Source organism: Cornus florida, unplaced genomic scaffold (assembly GCF_030987335.1).
Source record: "Cornus florida cultivar Cherokee Brave unplaced genomic scaffold, ASM3098733v1 CherokeeBrave_3.0.0_Hap2_Chr10, whole genome shotgun sequence".
In the NCBI taxonomy this organism is placed as follows: domain Eukaryota; kingdom Viridiplantae; phylum Streptophyta; class Magnoliopsida; order Cornales; family Cornaceae; genus Cornus; species Cornus florida.
Window position 1 is genome coordinate 70,968,447 of NW_026775580.1, and position 10,532 is coordinate 70,978,978.

Below are 10,532 nucleotides of genomic sequence, written 5' to 3' on the forward strand. Positions count from 1 at the left end.
TAAACTCTTTTTATATTTTGTTAATTTGAATTAATTTTAATTTTATTAGGTAATTTAAATACTAAAATACTATTATATTTATTGTGGGATATAATAATTAATGAGAGCTCTTTATTGTGAATTAAACTCTTTTTATATTTTGTTAATTTGAATTAATTTAAATTTTATTAGGTAATTTTGAGTTTTATATAATTTATATTAATTAATAAATAAATACTGAAACTCTTTGCACAAAGGCCAAAAAAGTAGTACTACACTTGATTTTAGCTAAAAGATCAAGAAAGATTAGCCAAAAGACTAACCTAAAAAAATTTAGTATTACACTTAATCTTAGCCAAAAGGTCAAGAAGGTGTGATTATTATTTCTTTAGCTCTATAGTTTTATAAGAGGCTTTCATGTAATCATTTTTACTTAAAACCAATGTGGAATTTTGTAATTTGAATTAAACTATTTTTATATTTTGTTAATTTGAGTTAATTTTAATTTTATTAGGTAATTTTGAGTTTTATAGAATTTATATCAATTAATAAATAAATACTGAAATACTGAACTTGATCTTAGCCAAAAGACCAAGAAAGTTTAGTCAAAAGGCCGACTTAAAAAAATTTAGTATTACACTTGATCTTAGTCAAAAGGTCGAGAAGGTGTGAATATTATTTCTTTAGCTCTATAATTTTATAAGAAACTTTCATATAATCTTTTTTACTTTAAATCAATGTGGGACTTTCTAATTTGAATTAAACTCTTTTTATATTTTATTAATTTGAAATAATTCTAATTTTATTAGGTAATTTTGAGTTTTATAGAATTTATATCAATTAATAAATAAGTACTAAAATACTGAAACACTTTACACATTTAATAATAGTATATATATATATATAACCCACCAGCTTATCAAGATGATAAAGAGATCAAGAACATCAATGAACCAAGAAGGTCAAATTTGTCACTGACTTTTTGATGAAGAGCCTTCATACAAATGTGAAAAAGTGTGTGCGAGTTAAAAATTTATTACTAAATTCCTAAATTACCCTTATACTAAGGGAAATAACAAAACTAACCCTACATATTGATTGAAAAAAGGGATTGACAATATGGTACAATATAAGGGTCTTAATAACTAGGTTGAAGACAATCAAATTGAATAACCACATAAACATTTTAATGAATTTTATTACGCACAGTGCTAGTATACAACTCTCGTCAAGTAATCAAATCACTTGAACAAAATAAAAAGAACAAAACACACACAAGAGATCCACATATATTTAATAACAGGTACAAAAATAAAATAATTATTGGGAGGCATGACAGCTAAGAATTAGTAGATTTGGCAAATTGCATGGGAGAGGGTAGGTCAAATAAACATTTGGACGAGAATACCGTTTGGAAGTTCTTAATTTAATCTCCTTATTAATATTTTTGGACTACACACACAGTGATGTACTTGTACAACATAACAATTAAGGAGCTAGCTCTTTTCCAATGTTCTCTCTGAATTTAGTTAAATCTTAGACATGGAAACAACCAAATTAATGTACTTGGTCCTGTTTTTGGACAAGTGATCATCCACAATGTCACTGTATCTCCGAAACAAATCATCCATGATGTATCTTCCAAAATGACATTCGAGCATCGACTCAACCACGGCTCTAACCGTCTTGGCCACTCTCTGACCACTTGATACTAGTGTCCCCTGGTTTTGGGCACCACCATCCCAATCAATTTCAAAGGATTCCAGGCGATCTATGAGAAATGACCCTTCTCGTTCGACCTCATTTTTCAGTTCTTCTGGGCTTGGTGTATAGTAAGGGGCATTGAAGGAATCAACCTTCTCCTCTTGAACAAGACCCTGCAAAAATATATTGCCCCTTATAATAAGAAAATGCTCAAATTTTTTTATTTTTTTATTTTTGAGAAAAATAAGAGATTAGGGTTGGTGTGATATACTTCTGAAACCATGGTCATTAGTGCTCGGGCTAAGAGCTCCCAGTGGTAGCAACTCTCTACAGTTGAGGGGTCTGCAGATCTTCTGCCCATGAATGACAAGACCATCCGTCCTCCATGCACCATTTCTTCAGAACGTGACTTGAGAAAGATCGAGAAATCTTTTTGGAATTGTGAAAAATATGCCTCAAACACGCTGACCGGGCTCGTCCTAGATATATAGATCTTTCCCTTGTTTAGAGGTATGCTAACCTTGTTGTCCAGAGCTGGCGGAACCTGTTCATAGTAGTCAAAAAAAAAAAAAATTTGGTAGGATTGAATGTCGAGTACTACCACTCTACCAACTAGGTTGACAAAATGTTAAGATGGGTGATTAATATGTTAAGATGGGTGATTAATCTGCAACACTCAACCGCTCTACCAACTAGACTACTGTCCTATGACTACCTATTTAAGATTGTTGACCATAACAAGTGCTTGTCTACCTTCCTAGTTGATGCTAACACTAGGTAAAAAAACAACTTAATTCATACGGACCATAACAAGTACTTGTCTACTTAATTACCTAATTAATATGATCTCACCCGCCGATCTTCTTACTATAATTTAGAAAACTGAAGGAGGTCATTGTTTTCATTTTCGTTGTCAAAAATGATAAACATTATTAATGTTATGTTTGAAAGTATTGAATTAGTGTCTTTAATTTAAAATTGAAAAATATTTAATACAAATTTAAATTGATGTTAGAATTTGAAATTGTACTTATATTTCTTCCAAAATATTGATTCATTACTTCCAAACATATGATAAAAAAATTCTCAATCTTTTATAACAGAGACATTGGAGTTCACTTTTTCATTTGTCCTAGTTTTTCTAAAATCTGAATTAAAAAATTGAAAAAAGTTACGAAAGAAATCAATGGACTTAAGTTTACAAAAATAAAAAATAAATTCTAAATCATTTAAAATAAAATAAAAAGAAAAGAAAAGAGTTTTCACTCGCGCTTTTACAAATGCATTTTCCCTATCAACTGGTGAAACGAACACTTGGATGCAACAAGAGTGTCCTTTTCCATGCAAGTGATATCAAGTTTCATTCGAATGTCAAAATGACTCAAATCCATCTGCAACCTTTAATATTGGGACTTCTCTCACTTTTCTTTCATTTTGTGGTGGAAATTTCTAAAATGACAAAAACACCCCTATGATCTGGTCATGAATCTTTTCTTTCCTTTGTTACAAAGGGGGAATGGACCTGAGAAAGCCAATGGAGACTAGAAGAGGAGTGCACAAAATGCAGGCTCTTGCTCGGAAACAGCCTCCCGTAATAAGTGAGAACATTCACTTTAGAGGAAAAATTTAAAGGTTTACTCAGACCTTTATTGTAAGTATTCATTTAAGTTTTATTGAATGAGATATCATATTTTATTTTTGTATAAAACTTGTCTCTATGTGATGAATCAATATTTATGAATCAAAATCATTCAAAAAGTTTTAAAATTAGCACGTTTCCCAACAACAAGTACTTGTCTACCTAATTAATTTGATCTCGCCCACCGATCTTCTAACCACAATTTAGAAAACTGAAGGAGTTCATTGTTTTTGTTTTCTTTATCAAAAATGATAAATATTATTAATGTTATATTTGAGAGCATTGAATCATTGTCTTTGATTTAAAATTGGAGAAAATTTAATATAAATTTAAATCGATATTTGAATTTGAGATTATACTAAATTTCTTTCAATCTCAAATTTAAAGCGCTGTCAAATATATGATAAAAAAAATTCGCAATATTTTATAAAAAAGACATTTGAGCTCACTTGTAAGCCATGTTCGGTTGTCTTAGTTTTTCTAAAGTTTATATTAAAAATTTGAAAAAAGTTACGAAAGAAATCAATTCCAAATCGATGGACTTAAGTTTACAAAAAAATTTAAAAAATTAAAAAAAAAAAAAAGAGTTTTCACACGCGGTTTTACAAATGCATTTTCCCTATCAACTAGCGAAACGAATACTTGGATGCAACGAGAGTGTCCTTTTCCCTGCAAGTGATATCTAGTTTGGCATGCTTATCCAAATACAAAAACACCCCTATGATCTAGTCATGAATTAACATCTCTTTTCTTTCCTTTGTAACAAAGGTGGAATGGAAAACTAACCTGAGAAAGCCAATGGAGACTAGAAGAGGAGTGCACAAAATGCAGGCTCTTGCTCGGAAACAGCCTCCCGTAAAAAGAACCCGGCACACCGGATATAAAACAGTGCTCGAACCCTCCACCTTTCTCTTCATTGAGTTTGTTGTAGAATGCTGGCAATGACTCAAATATGTCATTGAAGTCATTGCCCGGAAGATCATTCAAGGACACCCTTAACTCTGGCACGGGACGGCCAATAACCCGGCATGTGGCCGATACGATACCCACTATCTCGGAGATCACAATCAAGGTGTTGGGTCCAGATGAGCATCCCAGATCAGCAATGCCCATGCTCTCTGGAAAATTGTTGCACAAAATGTCTAGTACAGCTTCCTTGATTATTGAGTCAGCCACTGATATCACCTTCCTCTGCAAAAACTAATTATATGAGAATCAATTCCTTTAAATTCAAGTTAAAAATGTATTTAAAGAAAAATTTGGAACATGCAATGAGATCATACAAAAAAGTACGTAAATTTGGAATATATTTGATAATAAGAAGATAGGTCGGACCTGAACTGTTGAATTTTTTGCATAGCTAGTTTCTCCTTCCCCTTTGTTCATGTGAAGTACTTGCATGGTTTTCATCTCTCTCTCTCTCTCTCTCTCTCTCTCTCTCACACACACACACACACACACACACTCACAATATAAACACTTAAATTGAAGAACATCGAGATTTTGGTGCTCTATATATAGACCATGTCAAATAATTAACACGTGGTTGGCAAAAACCAGGAAAATAAAAACGGCTTATATATAAACATGTGGCATGGAAAGAGTCTTTAATAAAACAACATACAGGGTTCACGAGACATAGGTATGAGTATATTCGCCAAGCATTTATAGCTACCATGCAATATGGGATAGTATTAAATGGGAATGGAAAACGAAGAATATTTATCTTTAAGCCAAGAGAAAAACTGATTACAAATGTGAACGCAGTATTCTAATTAGAGTTAATTATTCTAAATTTTGCGAACTTGTGGACGAAAGTTAGGGTCAATAATTCAATAATTTAAATTAATTAATTTAAATTTTGTTGCGAAATTGTATTTGGATAAGCATGCCAACTGCCTGTTAGGGTCAATAATTCAACGTAAACTAAAGAGAGTAACGTAGACATCTGACTTTTTTCCTTTCTCACTTGGTTTAGGCTCCGTTCAAATTGAATAATTTGAAGGGATTTAAAAAAGAAAAGAAAGAATAGCTTAAAATGTGTTTGAAAATATATGAGATCATGTGGGGGACTTAAATATATAACCTTATGTTAGAAAAAAAAAAAAAAGAAAAAAAAAAGTGATCCACTTAAATTTTTATGTCATGTTGAAATGTATTCTAATCGAGTTAATTGTAAATTTCGAAATAAGAGTCAAAATTGGTCCCGCAATAAACATATATGGTTTTATTAAAATGCATGATATATATATTTGGATGGATTGTAAACTCTAAATATGTGTTTTCATCCTACTTACTCCTGACTTGCAATGTTATCATTGCAGTCGGACCACCTTGCTTAACTAACTTGGACCAAACACCTCCCAAATGGGCAAATACAGGTGGGGGCTTGGCATGATCACATCGGATTTAGGATTGGGTCTCTCTTTTAATATCACTGTATCGGATCATGTCCAACTTACTGACGTAAAAGTTTAAGCGATTGGGTAGTATTGTATACCCACCTACATAAACCGTATACTTTTTCTATCCAAATTCAATGTGGGACAAGAACACACCTCTAACACTAGTGTAACGGGTGGGCACTTGCCCATTTACCCAAAAGCTCGAACTGTTGGGTAGTGTTGCATACCCACCCATTTATACCCATGTCACTTCCCATCCGGATCCGATGTGGGACAAGTTTTCCCTTGTAACATTCTACCCCACCCGTACTCGCAACGCCCTCGTTGCGGTTGGGCCACCCTGCCTACCCGGGGTGGCACACCCGGACGCCTTCCGGGCCGGGCGCTTGGCGTGGCACCGGATCAAGGACTGAACCTGGCTCTGATACTAACTGTAACGGGTGGGCGCTTGCCCATTTACCCAAAAGCTCGAACTGTTGGGTAGTGCTGCATACCCACCCATTTATACCCATGTCACTTCCCATCCGGACCCGATGTGGGACAAGTTTCCCCTTGTAACAACTAGCCTAATAAGGGAGAAACTCACTTAGCCTTCCCAATCTATTAATAATAGAGAGCATATAATAAATGAGGTGGTTCAAAGAATTCAGGGCCAACGATGTTTGGTTCAACATATCAATGGGAGCAAACGAATATGACAATAGGTAAGGGTCAACCACTATAAATAAAATTGTATGACCATCATATCTTGTAAATTTCCTCAATTTTTGTCCATCATTTGCTATATATGTTTCTTTCTAATTGGAGGGTGACCTTTTGATGAATCGGTAAGGTTTCTCCATCATGACTCTCTATGGATAATGTTATTTTCAATGTGGGCATGAGATGGATGATCCCCACATCATTTCCACTACATGTATGGTCAATATATGACCGTTTAGTAAGCTATCGAGGAAACAAATTGTTTTTTGAGTAAATTACACTGACCTCCCTGTGGTTTCGTTAATATATGGTGACCTCCCATCTTGTTTGTCAAATTACACTTATCTCCCTTGAAATTTCTATGTAAATAACACATTCCTCCCATTCGTTAATGATTAGCATGGTCAACGATGAAAAATTCAAATGTCTGCAATTTTGTAACTTTTAAATTCTAATTTTACCCTTAAAAGACATGTTTCTTGTATTAATATATAGTATATATAAGGACAGAAAAGTAATTACAAACCCATGCCAACAAGTATGATAAAGAGAGGTTGGTGTAATTTGACAAATAAAAGAGAATGTCAATATTGACAAAACTTCAAGAAAGATCTGTGCACCATTGATTTTTTTAGTCAATCTAATTAAGCTCTTCTTGGAACAATAACATTTACCATGCAGAAAAAGTAAACCAAATATTTTATAATAATTCGCGCAAGGGAGGAAGTTAATGGACAGTCACGTTAAAAAAAAAAACATTTACATATTGTTCCTTTGGATAGTTGCTATTTTGCAAATGTCCAACCGGCCTATAATATTAGGTCTCACACTAGAATTAATGAACCTAAGGAGAAATAAAGTAAGAATAAACATGGTATTTATATCTCAACAATTCTAAATGACATTGACGATTCAAGTTTTATCCAACACAAAAGTGTACTAGTCAACTTGTAGTCACTTTCTAGGGGAAGAAAAGATGGTGGCATTTTTAGGGAGGGTTGCGTTATTGAATGAGAATCATATATATCTATCTCATTTGCATCACACAAGCAAGTGGCCATTATGACGAAGACTTTAGAACCTAGTATCATATTTCATATTTGTATTCTCAATTTGTCACGTCAACTACTTTAATTAAAAGGACACAACACATGTTCCATGCTTAATTAAGCTGCATCAAGTCAACATGTTTGCGTATATATGACATGGTATATATATGCCGTGTGATATATAAGCAGTGTTTGATTTTTGTAATCGAACTGTGCTATATATTCCTTTAATCACACATATGTTGCAGATCGAATGCTTGGGACGTACTTAAAAATATGACTCGGTTTAGTTTTGGAGCCTTAAACTCACTTATAACCAGATATATTAAGAGTAGATATTCAGTGAGTTGGGCATGCATAGTTAATCAGAATACAACATTCAAATAAGAACTTGTCATGGCCCCGAATTCGTAGGACTCGATCCGTGAACAGAAAGAAATATACACAGTCCGACTCTCATTTGGACCCAAGGATGGTCACCTAAAATATTCCAAAACTGTTTCAAGTACAAGAGAGTTAAAAAAAGACAATATTGTGCCTGGTGGGTGAGGACCGTTACAAAACTTTTGTCCACTAATAGAAATTAAATACCTGTGGATAAGTTGTTAAATTAACGCGCTACCTCAAGATTGAGATAGACTCTACAGATTACGATAAAGATTAAACTTACAGATTACGATAAAGATTAAGCTTACAGATTATGATAAGGATGAAGAGAATGGTAACTCTACACGTGACATCTTGACCTAAGCCCTATCAATAAAGGGGGCTAATCTTCTTTTGGTGGTACGCAATAAATCCTAACTCAATTTCTTGATTTCTCCATAGAGATTACTTCGCACACTGACTTGTTCGTCGGAGCCTACTTCACCGGTAACAAACCGATTTTAAGTCCACAGTAATTGATTTAATTTCAAAACTTTTATCGTTTTTCCTGAAAATTTCGAAGACGAGGATAACAAACGTCGTTAACAAGTTAGTCGACATATATATTCTTTTCACGATGTCTATAATTTTCCACAATGAAAGCAAAAACCTTCAGTTTTCTAGAAGATCATGTTAACTAGTTAGACAAGCATTTGGTTAGTGGTCCCCAATGAAGTTCATTTTCCTCCCAGAATAGTAGTTGTGTTGAATTAAAGGGCCTTTAGAAAGAAAGGGATGGACCATCCATGTGTTTGCTCATGGCCCTGGGGACCAGAACTGGACCAAATGGCACTTGTATTTGGGCAGCTGAAAATTTGAATGTTTATCATTGACTAACATTGTTGCATACTACCGACCGACCTCGTACCCAAAAAAAAAAAAAAAACATTAAGTTGCATACTACCAACCGACCTTGTACCTACATGTACCATTAATAAGATGTTCCAAAAGAAAAAATTCGGAAATCTTATTTATTCACACCAGATTTTTTTTTTTTTTTTTCCCTTAATGCACTAAAGAAGGCCAGAGTCCGAGATGTACCAACCTATTATCTCTTTTAACAAGACTCAAGAAAAAAATACCAAAAAAAAAAAAAAAGTCTAAAAAACTAAGTTATATATGTTAGATAAATTATCTTTAGGCGGGACAAAAAAACAATTAAAAAAAAAAAATTTAAAAAGAAAGTTAAATTTATAGTATTAAGGGTAATTATGGTATTTTAAATTAAGGAATGGTGCATTATTGAATTTATGGACATTCTTATCATTTTTCTTAGAGAAAAAAGACAAGTGGAGTGCAAGTGAAGAAATATGGAGTGCAAATATGGCTCCCTATTTTTAAGGGTAATTGTAGTATTTTAAATTAAAAACAAGATAGCTACTATATTAAAAAGGAAAATGATTCTTACACCAAAGTGAGTGAAACCATTTATTAAGTATAAATAGTCACTTAAAAATTATTCAGTTAGACAAAAGTGTAAGTTTTCGGTGTAAATATCACTATTTTATTAAAAATTAGTGTTAATGAGTAAATATATCATTACACCTCTTACACATACCCCCAAATGGGATAAGAGGTCCCATAAAAGTACTATTAATGCTTTCTATATTTTTAATTTCTTAATTATGTTTGAATTGTCTTACATATTTATATTGGTTTAACATTAAACTTCTTTTCACTGTGTACGTAATTAAAAAGCAATTTGCCCTCCCCTATATTATTAAACCTCCCAACTTGAAATTTTAAGAAAATTTTGGTGCTAGCTTGTTCATAGAAGATGGCCAATATTCTTCGCCTCTCCTTAATTTTTTGCATCCTCCTCGTTCCCATGTCCGGTAATATTTCTCCTTTCCATTTTTTTTCAGTATGCTATAACGTCTCATGCTTACACGAAGACAAAAACTAGTACATCAAAATAAATTTAATAAGTAAAATATTTGTTTTTTCTTTTCCCCCTATAAATAATTAGTTATTATTAATTAAAATAAGTTTGTCATATATATGAAAAAGAAAATGATAGTTGCACCTACTTCTGAAGCCCAAAACTCGTTGGTGATGTGCCTGTACTACACTTTTAAAGCCAAAACTATCCTTATCTGATCACCAATAATGTCTCCCGTCGTCCATCTCTATCCCTTCATCAGACCACTTTCTATTTTTTTTTTTCTTACTCTTTTCTCCATTGGACAATACTTGCCTACTCACCATTTCTATCCCTTCGTCAAACCACTTTTTATTTTCTTTTATTCTTTTTTCCATTAGATACTTGCCTACTCACCATTTCTATCCCTTCGTCAAACCACTTTTTATTTTCTTTTCTTACTCTTTTCTCTATTGGACAGGACTTGCTCACTCACCGGTGAATAGGTCATCCATGCTGACAGTTGATGTATTCCAATCACAAATGTATAATTAATGACAGTTGATGTATTCTGATCACAAATGTATAAATAATTCGTAATTACAAAATTAGAAAAATGATAAATAAGGACAAATTTTTTTTTGAATAAAAACAGTGATCCTTTCTGATTTCCTTATTTATCAGTTTTCAAATTTTGTAATACAAACTATTTATGCATTTGTTATTGGACCACAACAGCGATAAATAGAGATGACCTACTTGTTGCG

At 32.9% G+C, this 10,532-nt stretch overlaps 1 protein-coding gene across 1 annotated transcript; it reads right to left on the bottom strand.

The window, feature by feature from the left end:
- Window positions 1-1,159: 1,159 nt before the first annotated feature.
- Window positions 1,160-4,813, bottom strand: LOC132279318 (probable jasmonic acid carboxyl methyltransferase 2). The gene is made up of 4 exons (XM_059781256.1): window positions 4,658-4,813; window positions 4,109-4,513; window positions 1,955-2,227; window positions 1,160-1,856 (listed from the first exon to the last, which is right to left on the bottom strand). Exons 1-4 carry the CDS (start codon window positions 4,730-4,732, stop codon window positions 1,509-1,511), a joined length of 1,101 nt encoding a protein of 366 aa, XP_059637239.1. The 5' UTR covers window positions 4,733-4,813; the 3' UTR covers window positions 1,160-1,508.
- Window positions 4,814-10,532: the final 5,719 nt, after the last annotated feature.

What these genes read in the sequence shown, in the direction of transcription:
- LOC132279318 (XM_059781256.1), bottom strand. Translation starts at nt 4,732, where the DNA reads ATGAAAACCATGCAAGTACTTCACATGAACAAAGGGGAAGGAGAAACT. An exon ending in CAAAAAATTCAACAGTTCAG is followed by an intron (nt 4,514 to 4,657) that starts GTCCGACCTATC and finishes TAGTTTTTGCAG; the next exon opens with AGGAAGGTGATATCAGTGGC. An exon ending in GTCTCCATTGGCTTTCTCAG is followed by an intron (nt 2,228 to 4,108) that starts GTTAGTTTTCCA and finishes TACTATGAACAG; the next exon opens with GTTCCGCCAGCTCTGGACAA.